Source organism: Cupressus sempervirens, chromosome 8, assembly GCF_028749045.1.
Source record: "Cupressus sempervirens isolate cs-2001-9-10 chromosome 8, ASM2874904v1, whole genome shotgun sequence".
NCBI lineage: Eukaryota > Viridiplantae > Streptophyta > Pinopsida > Cupressales > Cupressaceae > Cupressus > Cupressus sempervirens.
In genome coordinates, this window is record NC_143125.1 from 201,066,074 (window position 1) to 201,089,680 (window position 23,607).

A 23,607-nucleotide genomic window follows, 5' to 3' on the forward strand; every position below is an offset into this window, starting at 1 on the left:
CCTTTTTCATAAAGACAAAAAAGAAAAAGAAATGGCTGAAATCAAACAAAGAACTTCTTAAGAAAATCCAACTTGCAAGAAACCATTGACAAAAGTGGTAATTTCTAAAAATAAGAACCCATATGGCTATCCAAAAGGTATGTGGCATTAATAACAAATATTTGAAAATCCAAGCCCCAAAATAAGGGAAGCTCGGGAAATGATGAAGGATGGTGCAATAAGTCATTTCAATCATTAAACAAAATGTCCACTACTCTAAGAGTGCACTTATCAAAATTAATGAAATTAGTCAATTTTTTGCTCATCTCCAAAGTACTATCCCATTTCATATTATGATTGCATTTAGTACCATAGAAAGATAACAATACACAATAACACCAGATTTGTTAACTAGGGAAACCCTTGAGCAGAGGGAAAATCTTGATGGAATGATGCCCAGAAGATAATGTACTAATATAAATATTTCTTATAAGAGTATGGACCCTATTACGAGTTAATAGAATATAATCAATACATATGAGTCCTTGTTAGGAGACCTTCAATCTCTACTAAGAGATTCTAACCATGTTAGAAGTTGTCCCAACCCTCTTAAGAGTTGAAAGGAAAGTAGATGGACTGATTGTCCAAACAATTTTAGTACTATCCTCGCTAAATAATACAAATTTAGATCAACATCTATCCCACAAGAACTTATCTTTCCAAATATAATTCCTTGTAACATGATCATTCCTAAACTAAACCAACCTTTACTCTAATCTAAAAGATACTCACATTCAAGCTCACACAAGACAATAAAGAGATATGACCTTATATCACACTTTCATTGCAACACTCTTCCATAAGGAAATAATTTTATCTATATACCAAGTCTGAAAACAAACTATTGAGTCATCCATGACACTTTTCTAATTGACAATAATAATAAATGACCAACTTAACATATTACAATACACGTTTCATTATAATATTACATCATTTTACAATTATAAGCAATCTATCACCTCACAATCATCATAATTTTCCATACAATGAATATTTAATTATAATAATTTAACCAAGCCATATTCAACATGCCTTGAACCTCTCTCACAACTCACTCAATTAGATTCCATCTCTTTTAGAAGATAAAATACAAACAATAGTACTGACTTTTTAGAAATACTGTCTAAAAGATTCCTTCACCAAATTCATCATAAATTTCTCTAGTATTCAAATCTCCATACATACTCTTTATTTTAGCATCTAAACATACTCTAAAACATAATCCCAAGTGCACATAAGATGATCTTCAATTCTTGAACCGTGTGAGCCAATGTTTGTCTACTACTCTACCAATCTTCACATGATAACTACTATGTTGATTTCAATGATAAACTTTATCATTATTGAAATAAGAAACCACTAAATAATGTTTCCAATAATACTAGGATACTTCCCCATATGAATGAATCAATATTCATGCTAATAGTCTCTCCCTTGAGCACCGATGGTAACATAGAATTAAAATTATCTAAGTTCCTTGAATACCAAATGTGACTCTTTTGTATCTACTCCCCAATTCACATTTTGCATGAATGTAACCATGCATAAGGAAGGAAATAATTTTACCTATAAATCAACATCTTTCAAATCTTTTTCATCAATAAAACTCTCTTCATCAATCAATTATAAATCTCTGCCTCTAGTACATCTCTCCCCCATAGAATTTATCAGGTATAATGTACTCATCTCTTACCAAGGATGTATATCAAATTATTATTTTCATGAACATATCTCTCCCCCCATTGACATCGATGCCAAAGGAATCATTATGTCAATTCTCTAAGTTTGATCTAAAAAAATATCTAGTGTCTGAAGACACTGCTAAATACTAGTACCAAGAGTCCTTTATGACTCAACTCAGACACAAATACTCCACCATAGGAGAAGCATCAAGAATCTTGTCTAGATAAAGGAAGAGTACTTTACTCCCACTCAAAAAATGTAATAACTACATCAGCTCCTCAAAATTAGGTTGGGACATAACCCCAACAATACCTCTTAACTACTCAAATGCATCCTTCACCTAAGGTTTTATAAATATGTCGGCTATCTAATCTTTTGTGCTAATATACTCAAATATGATCTCTTTCTTTGTAACTTTCTCTCTCAAAAAGTGACACCTAATACATATATGCTTTATATCTCAATGTAAAATTGGAATATTTGACATAATCACTATACTTGTGGTATCATGCAATGTATGATAATAGGCTTTATAAACTTAATCCCAATATGTTTTAACAATTACTTAATCCAAACAATTTAAGTACAACTATTTGTTGCTACTCTACTATTGTCATACTCTGTGAAATACAATCATGTTTATTTCTTATTAGTGTAGGTGGACCTAGTGAAAACTAATAAAATAGACTTAGGTTTGTGTATTTGTAATAAACCCTTCAGGCAACAAACCTACCTTCAAGCAACAAACCTAGTTTAGGGTGAGCCTATAAAATGATAAAATGAGGTTGGCAACATCAATTGATGGCCAAATAGGATTTCTTGCCTTCCAAGATCAGTTATCTAAGTAAGTCAACATTGGTCAATGCTTGGTCAAAGGGTTGACAAGGGACCTAAAATTTCATTTTAGGTCAAAATCCATCCATGCATGTGATTTGAAGTTACGTGGTGAGGATTTGAGGTGTTATGTGCAAAATATGTAAAAGTTGCAAACTCATAACTTTGCAAATTTTGCAACTTTCTCAAAAGTTTGTCAACTTTGCAAGATCGACATGGAATCAGTTATGGGATGCCTCCAACTAATTCAAGAGATCTATAAAGCTTGTATGAAGCCACTTATGATAGGTTCAACCAATCTTGGAAAGTTTTGGAGTTTGTTGTTGTTCTTACATTTCTTGTTGTCTGTAGAGTCAATATTGAGATTCTACCTAAAGAAAAGGATATCATGGAATGTATTTTCTTTCTTAGATTTGGTATATCCTAATTTCATTATCTTTTATATATTTGCATCATATTAGAAAAGGCTTATATATACATAATGATGGTTTGAAGCTTTTTATGATTAGGGTTTTGAAGGAAGAATGACATAATCTCAAGAAACCAAGGGCTAATTTCATCATGGATTTATGGGATGTCATGAACTTGTACAATAAACATTTTTCTAACTATATTTGGCTAGAATTTCATGGTTGGAAATGTTGCAATTGAGATATTGGTTGATCACTTGGACTGTTAATCCATTGAACCAAGGTTTTTATACAACCCAAAGGTCTTGTGGGCACAAATACAAGATGTAGTTGCTTAAGTGAATAGGAGAGATGATTTAAAAAATTTTGAATTTGTTTTGAATATTTTATGCAAAGATTTCACCATCAAAATTTGTGGACATTCCTAAAAATTAGGAAATCTAGGTTTATTGAAGGTTTTGGGGTTAGGGCACTTAGAGACATAGTCAGCATGTGGAAATGTGATATTGTGTGACCTACCAAAAAGGGTATCTAAGACTATAAAGGGATTTGGGGCTTGTCCAACCCACTTTTTTAGTGGTAGAGGAGAAACTGATATTGGAGGGTCAATTGTATTAGACCTAATTTGCTAGTTTATTGAGCTAGAAGAATGAATTGAGGGAATGGTTGAAAATGATTTTTGGGGTTGGAAAGTTAATTTTTTTGAGGACCAATGGGTGATTTGGACATCCTTTATTGTCAAGATCTTGTAACAAAAGGGTAAAGGGTGTTGGTTGTGGTGTAAGAGTTTCTTGGAGAAACTGAACGAACTTAGGAATTGGGATATATTTTATTGTCGCAAACCTTGAAGGAAAGGAATCCAACCTAAGGAGCCTTTGGAAGGACCTAGCATACTTATCCTTTTGATTTTCAAACCACTCCCCAAATGAGACTAGTTTTCTAGCTTATAAAAGCACAAACCCTACTACATCACTCGACTAAGAAATTAATCTTCTTCCCAAGAAGAATAATCCACCACTGGTGTTTTTTCCATCATCTAAATTTCTTTCCCAATCCACATTATTATATGCACATAAACTCTACTCTTTTGATTTATCATACCATAATCTATAATTCTAAGTGTGCCTTTCAAATATCTGAGAAAAAATTTACTGCTATATAATATCTCTTTTTAGGGTCTTCCTAAAATCTTGCCACAATTCCAATCACATTAGCTATATCAAATCTAGCATGTCTCAAATATTTTAATCCACCAATTATAGATCTATATATTTTCTACTCAATGGTAGGGGATTCATCTTTTCTAGACAATTTACATCGAGTTACCATAGGTGTTTCAATAGGTTGAAAATTTTCCAATCCAAATCTCTTTAATATATTTTTAAGATACTTATCTTGTGATATTAAAAAAACCATCATTTTTTTGTACAGTCTATAATCCCAAAAAGTATTTCATTTCACCACTCATACTCATTTAAAATTATTTCTTTATCTCCTTTAAAAATACCCCACTTTCCTCATCATTACCTCTACAAATTATTTTATACAAACATTAAAAAAATATGTAATCCTTTATCATTCTTTCTTGGATACAAGTTATTATAGGCATTACCTTTCACAAATCCCAAATTTGTCAAGTATTTATCCTATCTTTCTTACCAGGCTCTAGGTGCTTGTTTCACACCATACAATGCCTTTTTCAATCTACAAATCATATCATCTTTTTCTATCAATAGAAAATAATTAGTTTTTTAATTGTATACCTCTTCTTCAAGTTCACCATTTAGAAAAGTGTTTTTGACATCCATTTAATAAACATTAAAGGTCATGTTAGTTACATATGCCAAAAATATTTGTACTTCCTCTAATCTAGAAATAGGTGCAAAATTTTCTTCAAAGTTAATTCTTTCTTGGTATTAATAACCTTTATATACCAATCTAGCTTTTTTATTACAAGCTCAACTTGTTTATTCAACATCTTTTTGAATAACCATTTAGTTCCAAGAACATTCACATCCTTGGGTGTAGGAACCAATTACCAATTTTTGGTATTCTCAATCTAATCTAATTCTTCTTTCATAGCCTTTATTCTAATATTCATCTTTACAAGATTCATCAACACTCTTAGATTTATCTTGAGAAATTAAGCAGATCTCTTCTTGTACGTTGTTTCTTGTCATAACTCCTCTATCTCTACTTTGAGTGCTCTGTTCAACTAACTAATTCTTTGTCAAATTTATATAATGTGTCACTGTCTTAAATGTGATTTTTGTTCTAGGTTCGTATCTAGGCTCTTTTTTATGTTATTCTCTCTAAATACTAATCTACCAATTAGTGTCACTTTAATAAAATAACTCCTACTCAATATTCTCTTTGTTAGTTTGCAAATAAGTCTCTTCATTAGAATTATAGTCAAGTATTTGTTCCTGAATTCTAAACTTTTGATGAGATTCCATATTACCAGTTTTAACAATAGTCTTAGATCTATGATTAGAATATCCATATATGATTTTCTTTCCAATGAATATCCAAGGAAAATATCTTCATGACTTCTTGAATCAAACCTCCCAATATAATCATCTCTTTTAATGGAGCATTTACTTCAAAATATTCTAAAGTACTTCATAGAAGGTGCATGTTCAAACCAAAGTTCTTATACTATCTTTCTAGTGCCTTGTATGTTGTGTACTCTATTCATAGTGTATACTATTGTATTTACTACTTTTCTCCAAAAGATTTTGAAATCACACCCCCACAACTTGATAAAAGATAAGCACATTTTTTTTAAAGGATTTTCATTTTCCTTGTTTTTAATGAAAATAAAGGGACTTATTTAAGAAAAAAATTAGTAGTTAATCTTACTACTAGAACTCATTTAGCAAAAAATTATAAAGCACCAAATACCCTATGGTATTCTTTTAGGGAAACAAATTTATTCTCCCTATTTTCCATTAGGCAACAAATTTCATTGGTGTTCATAGAGCTAATAATTTTTCTTCTCTTCAAGATATTATAATGTGGACCTTTCATTTTTCCAAAGTAATATTGAAATCTACAGACAAATAATTTAGAGAATATTGTAAACATTATAGAGATCATTAGGTCCATTGTGTTGAATAGTTTAGTTGATCCATAATTTTAAATATTAGGAAAATGATTATTTTATTTATTTTATTGAAGAAAACCATACTTGGTGAAATCCTCAGACTCTATAAAATGACCATATCTACTTATATTCAAAAATCATAGATGAAGGAAGGGAACCCATTGAAGCCAAGGGCATTAGAAATGTGAGAGGAGAAAATAAAATGTTAAACTTGTTCTAAGGGGATAGATACTTAGTATGAACATTTTAATTTATCATTCATATTTAGGGAATAGCCTAAGCTATCTCATAAGAAATCATTGAATCATCATTTGTAGGCTTGTAAAGGTTAAGATATTATGCCGATAAAGAAAAAGTGAACTTGTATTTCTTACCTATATCTTCATCATGTTTAACTTAATAATACCATATATTCATTTACTATGTTTTTGGAATTATATTCCTCTTTAACTATCTAAAAGAAAAATTGAACTTGTATTTCATACCTATTTCTTCATCATGTTCATTTTAATAATACCATCTTCATTTACCATGTTTTTGGGATTATATTCCTCTTTAACTATCTAAGAGTAGATTGCTGAAAGAACTACGTGTTCATATCTCCCAAGATTATCCAAGTCACTTTATACTTTTGTCTCTAGAATATATATTCTACTATGACCACATATGAATCCTTTTTCATGATAGTGTTCTCTCTTTGAGTATCTAGATAATTGGAGCCTTCCTTCAAATTTCAACATATTTTTATATAATAAAAAAAATCATTCCACTCAATAATATTTATAAAAGAACTTACGATTTGAGTTTTTATTCTTTCGATTTGAGGTTTTTAAGTTGCATTGACTCATTCTAAAACAATAACCAAAATAATCATATTTTATTTATGATAGCTAATATAATCTTCTAGATAAAATATCTTTGAATATAATAATTAACATGTTAAATATATTAGCTAATGTTTGGACATAAACTATAACATTATGAAATCTTATAAGCAAAAATATTTGAAATATGAATCCTATACTATGAATAGTCAAGACAATAGCTATACTCCATTATAAATTATCAAGTGTGTATATAAATATATAATCGAGGTTCAGTTTTTTTAAGAATATCTGACTGATCGGGACCTCATTTTTGTGGACTCTTTGTAAGTCTTTCAACTTCACTAGTAGACCAAAAGCCCTTTGATACAATTCTAATATTTTACCCATAAGAAATTAATAACTCTACTTTGAAATATTTTATAATAACTTTGGTTAATACTTGTATAATTAATTCTCCTCATTTGGAATACAATTGATAGTGTTTTTTAATAGCTAGATCATATTTTTTTTAAATAAAAGTAACAATTTTGGCGTCCTTCATACAAAAATAATAAATAATAAAACAGATTAAAATAGAGATTACCCATAACACATTTGTTTTTGGTGAGTATTGTTATCATAAATCCTTAAAAGTAAGGAATCCTGCATTGCCGGCGAATTCAGTGAACAAACAAATGAACAAGCAACGAATTTCTATTGAACATCCTCGAAACAATCTCTCTTCTTAAAACTTTAGCTCTGTTAAACATTAAATGTATCCTTGTTCCCATTCCAAGTCCTTGCTCTTGGTCGGGATTATCAAACTTTAGTTTTATCTCTGGTCTCACTCCACAATCCGTTTTCCCCAGCATTTGATTCCAACTGAATAAACCAAAACAGCACGGCCACCATTGAAAAGATATTGGTAATAAGCCCTAATGATAACTCTATAAATCATAGGAGTCACTGCAAGGAAAACATCGCCTTCCTTAACACAACAATCAGTTTACAGTAATCTTGTTGGGGTGACCATATCATCATGGCTTCCAAGGTTCTGATGTGGAATATGTCTGTATGTTTCTTTGTGGCTTTCCTACTCTCTAACATCTGTGTTAATGGTGAGACTTTTACAACGTCGAATAACTATGATCCTCCTGCTCGCCAATACTCCATCGATGGCCTGTTTTGCGCAACATATGACTCTAATCAAACCCTAGAGTGGCGCAGCGAATACTTTTGGGCTGCTTATTGTGACCAAGCTGGCCAGCCAATTGGACCTTCTCTCTGCGGAACATGCATCCAAGTAAACTCATCTGAATCAGATACTCTAAGAATTTCATAGCTTATTATAAGTATAGTGTTTAAACCTAATTATTTCAATTGTAACAGGTGACAAATGGTTTCACGCGTCAGAGTGTGACCTTCAGAGTTGTGGACCACTGCCAAAACGGAGGATTGGTTTTAGAAACAGACGCTTTTAATGCCATTAACGGAGATGAAAGAGGAAAGCGTAATGGCTACCTTCTTACTACCTACAAGTTCCTTGCCTGTTAGGACCAACCTACAGCTTCAACTATGTCTGCTCTTACTTCAATTTGGAGTTCACCACATGCTGCTTCTTTTTTTCTTTTATGAATAGTCTTTTTCTATTAATAAATAATATAATAAGATTATAATTCACAAAAAATGGCTGGGGATACAAGATCATCCTATGAGAGTTCACACGGCCAAAGCCAAAATCATAAACTATTCATCAAAAAAATATTTCAAACAACCTTAGGCAGCTAAAGCAGTGCCTAAGGGAGGTGGCTCGTCATGACCATGAAAACCCCAATCATCTTTGGGATTGGGGGGTGGGTTGGGAATAGTCCAGCCGTCATCAACAACAGCAGCAGGATCAGTGGTTTGGTCAGCATCCTTAATATCTAGCCGCAGAGGAAAAATTGCTAGATTCAGGCGAGATCATTTCCCAGAGACCACTTGCCGAGCACCAGGAGGAGGAGCCGAGGACCAGCTAGTGCCCCCATGGGGTGGGGAAACCAAGTGGCACCTCCATCCACCATTGCCACCACTGGGAGAGTGGTGGTGGGAAGCCTGGGAGCACGGAGTGTGCGAACGACGGCCTGAGGAGTGGCATCGCTAGTGGCAGCCTCCCAGCAATAGTACAAGGGGCATTCTCCTAGTGATTAAGCAGCTCTTGCAAGTGAGCCACCTTGTTTGCTTGAACTTGTATTTGCATAGTAACATTATTACAAATGCATGCCTTAGTGTACATAGAATTATTAATATCAAAAAAGCTATGAGTGAAAAGAACAACATTTCTATCTTTCTACAGAGTGAACAAAATCTCTATCCTGAAGGTATGCCAAATCTGGATAAATTTCTAAGGGATTCTGGGGAATCACCCAAATTAGCCATGTGCCAAGAAAAGTGTTCAGGCCTGAATAGCTTAAAGAAGTCATGAATCTAGTGCCAATAATTTTAAGCATGTCTACAAAACTAGAAAATATGCAAGAAAGACTCTGGTTATCCACAGAAGGGCATCTAGGATCTAGAACCCCAATATGCTTGAGCCAAGGCCCAAGGGGAAAATCTTGAAAAGCTAGGCACCAAGAAAAATTGGCAATCTTGGCTTCTGTAATAGCACTCCAAATAGTGTCAAAGTACTTTCTTCATTGAGAAAGAGAAGATTGCAAATGCCATCTATGATTGAGTGTATCCACCATCAATAGATGGGGAGAAAGCCATCTATAACCTAGACTTGGTTTGTAACTAGTGAAAGGAGTGGTAAGATACCACATCCAAGCATGTCACCAAGGTCTTACAAACTGAATACCTACTTTATAAATTAAGTGCACTAGAATTGAAGAGAGCAATAAGTAAAAAGTTTATCGATTTGAATGGCAAGATGCAACTGGACTTGCATAGCTTCCCAAGATTTGAAACTCATGGAAACCCTATAGAAAAGATCTTTAGGAGTCTTGATGCCTTGTTTGAAAAATGTAGAGCACTAGCACCTTGAGTCTTAGCAAGGGGAGTACCCTGGAAGGAAAATAGGGGAGACCACCAAATATTTTCCTAATTCAATGAGAGTCTGTTAAGGAACTCATCACCAAACCAGCAAAGCCAAGGCTTGAAAGCTTCCAAAGCTTTCTATATGCTCTTGATAACAAAAGAGCCCTCTATGAGCACAAGCTATCGCATAATGAGGAGAGTGTAAAAGCCAATCCCTTTCCATCCAGGCCTGTTGATGGGAAATCCGAAAGAAATGCAATGCCAAACCAAAATCTTCTAGGCTTCATCTCTAGTGATGGCACAAATAATCTATTTGGCATATAAAGCAAGCCCTTGCTTCTTTGTGAAAAGTAGGCCAAGGCCTCTAGACTCTTTTAGGAGACAACAAAAATCCCAAGCAACTCTGTGAAAGCCATGATGATTGGAACTAGAAGCCTAGAGAAAATCACAAAGCAATCTTTTCAATTTCTTATAGGAGGCTTTAGAAGGAGCCCAACAAGAAGAATAATAGACATGAGTAATTGCAAGAACTTTTGAGTAAATCTGGAATTTGCCCGCAAGAGAAAGTGGTTTTGTAAGCCAATAATCTAGCTTCTTGGTAATCTTGGCAAGCGTTGCATTCCATAGATCAACATAAAAAGCTTGAAAAGAAAATGGGATGCCAAGAAAGTAGAAGATCTCCTTGTGAGAAACTCATTTCCATTGAAACTAGCTAAGCCAAGGTGGCACTAGCAAGAAAGACTGGCTATAGCAGAGCATTTTATGCCATTAAATAGTAGAGCCAAAGGCTTGACAAAAAGTGTCAAGGCAAATTAAGGCATTTTTTATGTTTTCTTCATCCTCCAAAAGAGTGAGAAAGGAATCATTAGCAAAATGACCATTGACCAACTAGGAAGATGATTCTGGCACAGAAATGCCACGAACTAGTCTTGAGGATATGGAATGGGCTACCAATTAGCCAAATCCTTAAGCAACAAGAACATAAAGCGTTGAAGCCAGAGGGAAACCTTTCCTGATGGAACGAAAATTCTCAAAGGCATCAAATTGGAAATTATTAATGGTAATGCGAGCATTAGCATCTCCAAAGAGTATTTTCATAGACTACAGGAATTTGGGACCAAAACCAAGAGCTTGGAGTATAGCCAAGATAAAAGGCCACTCAATGCGATCATAGGCTTTAGCAAAATCAATCTTCAAAAAAATAGCCGGCTACTTGGACTTGCGAGACCACTCCATTCCTTCCTAGACAAAAATAATATTGTCAAGAATAAATCTAGACTTGATAAAGCTAGTTTACTCAAGCCACACAATTAAAGGTAGGAGGTGGTGGATTTTGAGAGAAATTGCAATGTCAGTAATATTATAAGACATGTTCAAAAGGGTATTGGGCCTCCAATTGCAAATATCCTGTAGATCTCCAGCTTTAGGTATGAATTTAATGTTTCCTTTGTTGATAATTGCTCCTAAGCTTTTAGAATGATAGGCTTCAAGATAAACTTTGTGCAAATCAGGACCAATATGCTCTCAGAGGTGTTTGTAAAATTCACAAGGAAACCCATCACACCCGAGGGATTTATCATCAGCTATGGAGTAAACCACCTCTTTAAGGTCTCAAAGGGAAAGAAATTGTTCATAGAAAGCACATTGCTCAACTGCTAGGTGGTTTGGAGTAACAAAGATACACTTTCTAAGAGCTTCCTCCTGAGCAACCAAATTTCCCTACGAAGCCAAAACATTCTCATAGTAATGAACAAATGCTTGTAGGATGTCAAAGAGGCTAGAGAGAACAGAAGTGCCTTGTTTTATTTTTTTAATCCCAAGATTGGTATGATAGGCTCAAAGAGCCTAGAAGAACTCCTTCGAAGCTTTATCACCAACCTCCAACTAGTGGGGATAAGCTTTGATTTGGGCTCCTCAAGTGGCATAGGTATTTGCAACTTGTTTATAATAGCAAAGTTTGGCAAGCCAGATTTGCAAATCCACATCAAAGGGATTAAGGGTGAGAGCCTCAAAGGCTTTTTTGATCATAAAAGAAGTGGATTCATAAGACCACTTTTTACAAACTGCCAACTACCACCTATAGATGTGTAGAAAGTGAGCAGTTTTGATAATGGCATCATTCCACCACTAGATCCACCCTATCTGAGAATGTGGACATGGCTCCAAATTCCAAACATGTAGGATATGAGCAATAGTGGAAGCATGCATCAGCACAGATGTGTTGAGGAAAAATTGTGACTTGACAACTTTTTGGACAGCTATTTGCCATGATATGACAAAAAAATGGGATAGTGGTCAAATAACATCACATCTGAAAAGGAAATGATAGGTAAATCATGATCCTTAGAAAAAGAGAAAAAAATTATGCAGCAATCATGGCATGATTGAGATGCTTTGAAATGCAATCAAAGCTAGCTCAAAAGTTGGACCAAGTGTGCCAAACCCCACTATGTTAGCAGCTATTGGTATTGGGATCAAAAAGGCTCAATTTATTATGCATGTAATACCAGGCTTCCCTTTCCCTAGCTATCCAGGAAAAAGGAAAAATGTTATCTTTTTTAGAGGCCATTCAACCATATTGAAGTCACCACACATAACCCAAGTAGCTGGAGGCAAGTTGTCACCCAGCCAGGCCCACAGCTAAGATCTTTCCACAACATCATTGGGAGCATAAACATTAACAACTCCAAAGGAATGATTGTTAATGGAAAGAAACAACCAAATAATTCTATTCATGGGGTCGAGTCCATGTGAAATAATAGCAGAATAAAGACAAGGTGACAAGAGAGTAACTACACCACCTTTGCTAGCTTCATGTTGAGAGAAAAACATAATGCCATTTGGCCAAATGACATGACATGTAGAAGAAAGCATGAAACCAGAAATCTTAACTTCTTGCATACAAAAAAAATCTAAATTTCCAAGCCTATGATGGGTGTCCTAGACATAGTACTTTATGGAGAGGTCTATGAGACCTCGTACATTCCATGATAAAAAAATTCATGAAAATTCTTTCATATCTTCCTTGACCTCAAGAGTGGAGTAGCTATTCTACAAGAAGGTTGAAACCTAGTTAAAGTTAGAAGGAAAATACTTTGGACTGATGACCTGATGTTTCACCTCTGGTTTCTCAGCACGTCCAGGACGACTACAAGAATGATGCACATTCTAAGATGCTATGGAAGAAGCAGCAATAGGGGTTCAAACCACAACTGAGGTGTTAGCTCTAGTGGCTGGCTTAATCCCCTATAAAATAGAAAAGTTTGAAACCTAGGAAACACTAGGGTTCGGTCCAAAGAAACCACTTGTGTCCCTAAGATGGTTAGGGTTTGCGCTCTTGTTGAAATAGAAGGAACCACAACAATTTCCACATATGATTGTTTAGGAGCCAAGGGAGCCTTTCCCTTCAGCCCAACACTAGTCCATTCTTCTTTTTTCCCTTCGATTAGCTTGGTAGGAGCTTTTTTAGGAAAGGGTTTAACCCTAGGCATAGCCAAAGGGAAATCCTTGATCTTATGTTCTACTGATTGGCACCTATAGTAGGTGTTGGGTAAGTTCAAATAAAGCACCTTCTGAGAGAAGGTTTGAGCCCCAATCTATATTTCTACAGAATCTTTGAGATCCTTGGAAAGATCAACTTCAATGCAAATGCATTTCTAGGGGAAATTGTTGACTTAATAACTTTTCCTAGGGTATTGGTAGTGCACTCAATAAAAGGCCAACATGGCAAGGGTAAACCTGGGAACTCGACCCACATAGGAACCCTAAGTTTTTTGTCATCAGAGACTATGAAGTCTTGCAACCATCTTTGAAAAACAAGCAGGAAGAAAGCATAGACCAAGGACCATTGTTAAAATCCATGTTTTCTTGTAATGGGTTGGCGAAGCGAAATTAAAAAAAACCTTTGGTAAAGTTTTGCATAGCGTTAAGGTAGACTCCATGAGGAGTTCAACTCTTGTTAACCCATTCTCAGAGCATAGCTTTAGTAGGATTCCTACCCACAAAATACCCTATTAAAATATGTTGTTCAAACCAATCACAAGCAACATCAAATTCTTGTAAAGGAAGGATAATATTAGGATTACCTCATGAAAAACTTTCAGGACAAATTTGCGAGGTCATTTGTTCAAGGAGGTGCCATGGCTATCTGAAGAAGCAACATGAACACCAATAACAACAACTAGGTCACCACTGGCCAGGGCCATTATAACCTAGCCTAAAAGCTTCCGTAGTAAATGCGGTGTGACAAGTGGAAACAATAGAAGGAAAGCTAAGCCAAAGAGCCATACGTAAGAAAACTACAAGTTCACATGAAACCCTAGCAGAGCAAAAAAAAACCATCTCTCGATCCACATGCTTCTTCATTGTCATCGTTTTTATCTTTTTTATGAATAAAAATTTTTTAAACTTAAAAAATTTATTACGCAATGGGTTTACCTATGTTTAGGGCCACCCTAAAACATTATATACTAGGAGAAAATTAAATTTAGAAAAAATAAGAAAATTTTGATTATTTAACACTTTTAGTCTTGGAATAAAGCTTACTACATGATGTTTAAGGCATCCCTATGTGTAGTTCTGCCCCTTAAATCCCAGAATGTTTGAGTGCACCTAAGAATATTTTTGGTTGTGAGCCCCATTTTTCATATCTTTTACAATAAATCTTCAAATATTTTAATTTAATTTTAAAAAAATGTATTGTCATTTTCTTTTTTTCATATAATTTTATATGTCAAATTCATTCAGGGCCAACTTAGCATTATCTCCCGCTGTTTTTGGTCAACCCTCTTTGTACTCGGGGTTTTCCATCCTACAAACTATTTATTTGTTTATGAGTTAAATGTTATATTTTTATTTTTTATTTTTTGACAATCATTTATTCGGTTATTAGGTTTTATAGACAATTATGACTATTAGCTAGTAAATAAACCCTACTGATATGTTTATGTCACAACAGAAATAATTTGTTTACATAATTATTTTTCATAATTCAATCATTCTTACAATCTTGAAATTGTATACAAAACAAATCTTTAAATAAAAATTAAATCAATATAGTATGTTTATGTAGTATACATTTGTTCTTATTGTTTACCACATCATTCTAATGAATTAAATATGATTCCAAAATACTTAATCTATAAATGATTAAAATTTTAAGCTTTCACTTCAAATTGTAAAATGTTTATCACATTACCATATCTATCACCATTTTCTATTAGTTTTCATTGATATTAATAGTAGCCAAACAAGTGGGTTGACCCTTAGCACATAACATTCTTTAACATTTATTCAATGATTAATCACATTAACCCTTCATGCATAATTGACTTATTAAGTTTCTTCCTATAGGCCTTAATGATTTCAAGTCAAATAACAGAGCAAGTAGAAAGGAAAATAGACTCTTCACTTAAATCTAAAGTGATTCAAGAGGACAAAATGATAAGTATGGGCTCTATCATAATACTTGTCCTATTAGTCTTCTGAAGCGTTACTAGTTTCAAATTACCCTGATGAGAACAAGACACATCTAGGGGTGGCTAACTCCCATCTTCAACATGCCATTTTAGACACTAGGCCAACTATAAGGCTAGACCCTCTTCTACTTCAGGCTCTACAAAACCTAGGCGAGTGGACCTCAAATTCAATTAATATGGTACCAGTGCAAAAATATATTCCTGAATCTAATAAGCAAATTTAACCCTTATATCTCCTAATACTTATGCAATAACATCTGCATTAGCTAAGTGCAAGATAATGCAATTCATAAGCTAAGTGAGGGCTTCATTTTCAGCTATTCAACATGAAAGGGAAATACATTTGATTGATGATGTTGAATATTTCAAAACCCCAAATATGCAGCAATAAGCACAAATGATCTATAGATGATCAGTGCCTTATCTATTGGGAAATTCCATGAATCAAATACATACATATGGATACATGAGACATACTCATACATTTAGATATCTAATCTATCCGTTCACCTTGTAAATAGACATCTATGCTCATAAGAATTCTCACTACTTACTGAATATCCTCCTGATGAAACCTACAACCCTATCAAGGTAAATAAGCCTTTACTTGGCTCTTTGTTCCAATAGCAAACTTATCCAAACATACAACCTTAAGGGATTGCAAATGAGTTTAAGCTCTTTGTTCTCAAACACAAAACATTGTAGATAACAGAGGAAGGAGATTGGAATCAGAATAAAACTAAAGAGTTTTCTGCTTAATTGTATTCATTTCCTTGAAATTATACATTCATATGCATGAAATCAAAACATAGAAAAACCTAATAGACATGAACTTTCTATATTTATCTTCGCTACTATTGTTCATACAAGAGAAATATTGAAGGAAATGTGGTGTCACAATGATGGGAACACATTAAAACTGGAACCCAAAAATTGGTATCACAGCAGTGAGTAGTTTTTCTCCAAAAACTAGAACCAATACAATGAGAAAGAAAGAGAATGATATAGGAGCAAGTGAATTCTCATATTTGATCTGAAGATGACATGTGTCCACTTGAAATTCTCTCTCCAAGAAGTGAAAAGAATCTCTCTAATCTCTCTCTACAACTGGTGAATCAAGTCCTTCATCATCATTGAAAATTGGAGCCAAATTATACCAAAAAGGCATAATATTCTCAAAATTAATCCAACAGACCTTTTATCCTATGTTTTTACCATGCCTATAACTACATCTTCAATTTTCACCCATTCTACTAAGAAGGCCCCAAAATTAAAAATCTACCTATAGCTTCTCATGGTTAACACTTGCACAAAATCTGACTGCAAAAATGGAGAGTTCATTCTTTACCAATTCCAACAGTATATTATACTACATATTTTTATAAAAATCATGCCCCTAAGACCAATTTGAAATTCTGGCTCCCCAACCATGAAAGAGCATAAGATTGAAATTTTTTTAAAATCTATATAGTTGAACTATATAAAACTTTAAAACTCATTTAAATTTTTCAACCTTGAAAATTCTGGTGCATTCAGATTATAAAAATCTAATTTAATACTTTATTTTATCCTTTTATATTTGCCCCCAATCATATAGTGCCAAGTGTCCACCTCTGATTTGTCGAGCCCCACATCCACCATGCATTTGAAATATCTTAATCTTCCCCTGTCGTATGATCTTAAGACTTAACTCTTACCTGCCCAATTACACGACAAGGAAAATTTTGTAATATCTCATGGCTAAAACTCTTGTTTTACGACCCTATGACATGGACCCCATCGTATCATCTCCCACACTGAAAATCATTTTTATGATCTTATGAAATTTTGTAAGATCGTGGAGCTTCAATTTTTTCTTCACAACCTTACAATAAGCTCAAATTTTGTAATATATTACCATTGAAATTTTGGCCCTCTGACCATATAACAAACTTCAAATTTTGGAGCATCATAGACATTTTAAAATTATCTTGTGATCCTACGATGTCAAGGTAATCCATCGTAACATTGGGGCTTTTGAATTTGAAGTTCATGACCTCACGACAAGGGCTTTATTGTAACATTATGTGGAATTGTAACATCAGAGGATTTGAGAATCCTTCTACAATCCCATGAGAATTATGGGATCGTAAGCCTCTGAATTTGAGATCCTGATCCCCCGACCTCAGCATAACATCATAAACCATAATCTTTCCTCACCCAATCTCACGAAAAAGCTCTTTCTCTTTGATCTTAGAATTCATTTGTAGCATCGTAACACACACTAATCCATCCTATGATCTTACAAAATTTCATAAGATCGTAGCACTTACATAGTCATTTCCTAACCTCCCGACAAGTCTTTGAAATCTGCAATATGGCACTCCTCAACTTTCAATCTCTAATCATACGACAAAGGCCATCGTAGCATCATATCACCATGCATCTTTGGTTATGATCTAATGGAAAAGTCCACTTCTCTGATCTCCTAATTGGTCATAATATCAAACATCCCCTCTCTTCGCGTCTCGATCCTCCAACAATCTCGTAACATCGTGGATACTTGATTCCACCATCCCGATCTTGCGACATCCTGGGCTTATCATGATATCACAGCTCCTTGGAAACTACCACCCAATCTCACGCCATGTTGTAGGATCGGAGCCCTTCCAAATTTGGCTTCTAACCACACGACGACTTGCCATGTGTCAACATTTGATTTGCTCTCGGGTCCACATCTTTTGCCATCTCATTTCTTGATCATCACCACATCATTGCACAATCACTGCCATGTCACCTACCACCTAGGTTGGTCGCTATGTTTCCATACATATCGATCAAACAACATCCCTTGGTGACGTAGCAACCACTGCAGGATCATCCATGTGTTGCAATCTCCTTCCTCGGATTCCATGTCATCACATGTCATCGCTTGGTCAAAAAATTTCTCATAGTGTCCTCCACTTGGCCGACCATGGTGGGGCCCCTCCTTCATGCCTATGGCTTACAAAAGCCTTATGTCTTAAAGACACTTACAATCTACATGCTTTTGTATTTAAAAGACAACATTACCCACCTCGGCCTAAATGTGGGATTAAATATTTTCAAAGATATGCCGCTGCTCTGCACTCGATCCCTTTTTCCCACGTTCTTCTTTGCCTACAGCTTCATCTTTCCTTGATGCCATCCTCCACTATGATCCAAACTTTGGTTTTGATGTTGTCTTCTTGCTCTATGCCATTAGTGCTCTCTCTTTGGCGTAGATGCCTAGATACCTATGGATGCCACCTGGGCATTTTTTCTTGCATGGGGTGTTTGATTTTATCAATAGTACTCAAAATCAAGGCTTTGACTTTGAGTCCCAACACGTCCAATGTAATGTTTTCCTTTAAATCTCTAAGAACCTTCTTCCATAGAATTATGATGAACAAAACCACATATACCCCCATTTTTCCTTGACTAAAATCTCATTTTCTTGAATATGAAACCTTTTGAAAGCATTTTCAAAAATATCTTTATTTTTGTGAAAATGCACACCTTTAGGTCTTAGGTCAGTAATGGTCACCATGATTTCAATGTTCCACCTCAAACTTCATCTCATCATCTTAATGGTTCCTACTTCCAAACCTTTGATGAACTCTTCAGTGATTTCTGACTTTGAATCCTTCATTTTGTCAATAAATAGAACCATGCCCTCATTTTCAAGCTTTTTCCATAGCTTTGATTCCTTTCTCCAAGAATTAAAATTCCCTACTTCTCTACTTTTCAAAAATCCTCCCATGACACTATTAGCCCTAATTGATGATGTAATCAAGAATGCTATGAATGTATGTTAAAGAGTCATATCAGCTTTTATGTTTTCACTAATGTCAAAGTCTTAGTTTTCTACATAGTATGCTAGTTTAGTAGAGTGTCATATCATTTGATTGATGAAAAGAATTTGAAGAAAATATGTTGATGACAAAGTTGATAAGTATGGTTTTCAATGGGCACATGAATGAGTTGGACAATGATGATTTAATATTAGTTTTATTATTTTACAATTATATAATTTTATAATGTAATGATAAATTTTATGTATTCACCAAATTATATAATCTACACCAAGTGAATATGTGAAAGAACGAGAAATATATATCCTGAGCTCCTATAGTGTTAACCAAGTGTTTGGAAAAGATACACTAAAGTTCATTCTATTGGTAATATAAAAGAAGTAACTGAGAGGGAATGGGTGAATCAATTACCACTAAAATATTTTTAGATCCCTTAGATGTCAACACAAAACATAAACTTTACTGAAACTATTGATACTCGACTAACACACTGACACTCAGTTTATACTAGTAAATGTTGTAACTCAAAAAATGATTAACATGCAAATATTTAGATATTATTTTTAATTAATCTTACTTAGTTGCATACTCATAAAAAAAATAACATGAACACAAGTGACACCAAGGTTTAACGTGGAAACCCAATTTGGGAAAGACTACCAACTACAACTAGTTACTAATTTTCACTCTTTTGAAGTGAGCACTATCAGGAGCCAACCCTATTAAAGGTTACAAAATACACTATTATATGTGACCCTATTAGATGATTTAATCACCCTCTTAGGAGTGGCCTTGTTAGAGTCTTCAGAGACTTCAATCTAGAAATGTCACCTTGTTAGAGGGTTTACAAATAGATGTTAAGCCAACTCTATTCAGAGATTTAATTAACTACTACAATGGCTAGAGAGTAACAATGAGATGAGCTAGTTTTTGATGTAGCTAAATTGCTGATTACATATCTCAATTCATGCTTGTATACTTGATCCTTTCTAATTGAATGTATCTTTTCAGCTCCATAAGGATATTTTGTATATCCTTCTAATTCACTTCCTCTAAGCACCCTCTATGTTTCAATTCACTTCCTCTCATTTAATCCTCAACTTGACCTTTTATTTATACCTTACATATTGTCAAGTTGGATCGAGTACAACTTAGAATAATTAATATTCATGTCCTTATTTGGCTAGAACCAATAAACAAATGTATTGAACTCAATATCCTCAAACAAGAAAATCCTTCATTAGCCAATCCTACTCAGTAGACACTAACTCAAGTATGATTTTCCTATGTTAACTAAGTGAACTTGTTTAACACTGTATCTTCACAAAGTTCCTTTAGTAACCGAGTGAACTTGGTTAACACTAGTCCCATCCAAGTTTTCCTTCATTAACCAAGTGAGCTTGGTTAACACTCAGTCTACTGCAAACTTCTCTTTGTCTCCCAAGTGAACTCGGTTGGCACTATCTTCTAAACTTTCCAAACTCTGGAATGCTCGGTAGACACAAGAAACTATCTTTATCACCCAAGTGAGCTCAGCATACACTAATTGGCAAAGATATGGCATTTTGTGTAACATCAAAGTCAATACACAATTAACCAATTGTATTCAACAATCTCCCTCTTTGGCATTGATGGCAATACAACATGTCATAATGCAATGAAATTTTTAGATAAAAATAAATTAAGGAAAACTATCCATGGTTTCATTTTGGTTCTCATCCTTGAGAAATCCCTCTATCCATGTGAAATCCCTCTATCTTTAGTTTCTTCCTTTGTCGAAAAACTCTATCTTCAACATCTCCTTTTGACAGTAAGCTTTTCCTCTTTGGTAAATTCTTCCTTTTTAATATTGCATCAACTTACTAATCTTCAACATGCTCTGGTTGATGCATCACAAAACTTCATTTAGTGAGCTTTAGATAGGGGAATAACCCCTAAATTAGCTCTTAGATATGAAAAATGCATCCTTAGGTAATATCTTAGTGAATATTTCCCCAATTAGTTCTTTAGTATTCATATATTCCAATCTTACCTCTTTATCTTGCACCAATTCTCTCAGAAAATGGTATTTTATTGCAATGTGTTTGGTCTTGGTATTCATCACAGGACTCTTTGATATATTAATTACACTCATGTTATCATAGAAGATAACCACTAGATCCTTGATCTCTACCTTCATACCTGCCAATAGTTTCTTGATTGAACCAAACAACATTGGAGTAATTAACTACTACTACCACATACTCTACTTCTGCTATAGACTAAGAAATATAATTTTTATTCTTACTTGTCCAAGACACTAGTCTTTTACCAATAAATAATGCTCCACTACTAGTGCTCTTCATGTCATCAACAATTCCTACCCAGTCATCATCTGTAAAGGCCTTCAAATCTAGATTTCCTCCTTTCTTGTACCATAATCCACAATCTTCAGTACCCTCAAGATACTTTAGGGTGAACCCACAATACTGGGTACCACTTTTGTGGTATGAAGGAAATCACGAAGCAATGCAAAATTATCATATTCAATTTTACGTATGTTTGTGTGAACCTATTAACTATGTTCATGTGAATATAAAATAATTTCATGTTTGCGCAAACATATTTAGTTTAAATAAGGGATTTTTGTGAGAACATCCATTATTAATATGTTCGTGCGAATGCATTTTTATGACAATTTTGACATGAAAACCCTAGAATATTTAGGCTTGTATGTTCACGCAAACATATGATTGCACAAACATATGTTCACATGAACACATGTTTGTGTGAACATATGTTTGTGTGAACTTTTTATGATGATTTTGACATGAAAACCCTAGAATATTTAGGCTTGTATGTTCACAAGAACATATGATTGCACAAACACATGTTCACATGAGCATATGTTCACGCAAACATATAAAACATGTTTGTGCGAACATAGTGTTCATGCAAACATGTTTGTGCGAACATAGTGTTCATGCAAACATGTTAATTTATAAAATTTTGGTTCTCTTTTCTGAAAAAAAAATGAAATTGGCTCTTTTGACCTCCAAAAGTGAGATTGAATGATCTCCTACCGTAAAATAAAAAATTGCAATTTGTGCTACTTAGAGTAAGCTTTCCAATGACTATAATTGTAATACATATTATATTCATTAAGACTTTCAAATATGAGTTTAACTCATTATAGGTTCATTGGCAATTGAACATCAATTGACTTCAACACTTCAGGAAAATTTGTAAATTAGGTCAAATTTTTTTGACAAATATCTAGGAAATAGGTTGTTGAGATAGCTTTCTATTAAAAAAAAAAGAAAATTTGATTTATGATAAATTGAGTTCAAGTTATGTGTGTCAAAACAAATGTATGTTTAAATTACGATTGATGTCACTTCAAAACTTTATAAACTATACAATATTCAACCAAATTGAATCAAACCAAATCCATCCTCTAGATATTGATGTTACAAATCCAACACTAAAAGAATTACCTCATTATCATTTCTATAAAAAAAATTATGTGTGTCAAGTAGACTGTCACTCTTTAAAAATATTGATTTTTCATATGTACCACTTTTTGAAGGAGAAGAAAAATTGACTTAAATATTATTTATTTTTTTAAATAAAAAATATGTCTAAAAAGTAGGGATAGAGTACTAAAAATCACTAGTTTACGTCATCTTGAAATTATTCATAGTTTTAGAGATATAGTCACTCGAATGTGAGGTTTGTTTCAAAAATATTGACTTCAGTGTCAAAATTGGTCAAAAAGTGGAACCCATTATTGTGGGATCACCCTTCATGATTCTCTTGATTGTAATCATTTGATTTCTTTTGGATTTTATAAGAATTTTGCCACCATACCAACTTCTAATGTAATATCAAGCCTTGTGTGCACTACATATTGCAATTTTCCAATCATTGATCTGTATGTAATTTGATCGAATTCCTTTGAATCATCATTCTTAGAAAGCTTATGTCCAGTAGACATAGGTGTTCCAACTAGACTTGAATCTTCCAAAATTTCTTTAGTATCTCTTTGATATATTTGGATTGAGAAATTTTGATACAATCTTTCTTCTCCTGGATCTACAATCCAACAAAGAATTTTATCTCTCCAAAAGGACACCCCAAATTATTTACTCATATTTTATGAAAAAACTTTGCATAAATCATCGTTTTCAGTAAATAATGTGTCATCTACAAATATTTCAGCCAATACAATTCTTTTGTCTAGTCCTTCTTTGATATACATGCTGCTATTATCATTTTTTATTTGAAATCCAATTTTTATCAAGTAGTTATGAAGTCGTTCATACCAAGCTCTAGGAGCTTTCTCGAGTCCATACAATGCCTTGCTTTGTTTATAAACCATACGATTTTTGTTAGGATCTAGAAAACCTTCTAGTTGTTCTATGTAAACTTGTTCTTCAAGAA

At 33.9% G+C, this 23,607-nt stretch overlaps 1 protein-coding gene across 1 annotated transcript; it reads left to right on the forward strand.

Moving 5' to 3' along the window:
* The first annotated feature begins 7,920 nt into the window (after window positions 1–7,920).
* Window positions 7,921–8,435, forward strand: LOC149542212 (pathogenesis-related protein PR-4-like). The gene is made up of 2 exons (XM_089795702.1): window positions 7,921–8,184; window positions 8,271–8,435. The coding sequence occupies exons 1-2, from the start codon at window positions 7,921–7,923 to the stop codon at window positions 8,433–8,435; spliced, it is 429 nt and encodes a 142-aa protein (XP_089651828.1).
* The last annotated feature ends 15,172 nt before the right edge of the window (window positions 8,436–23,607 follow it).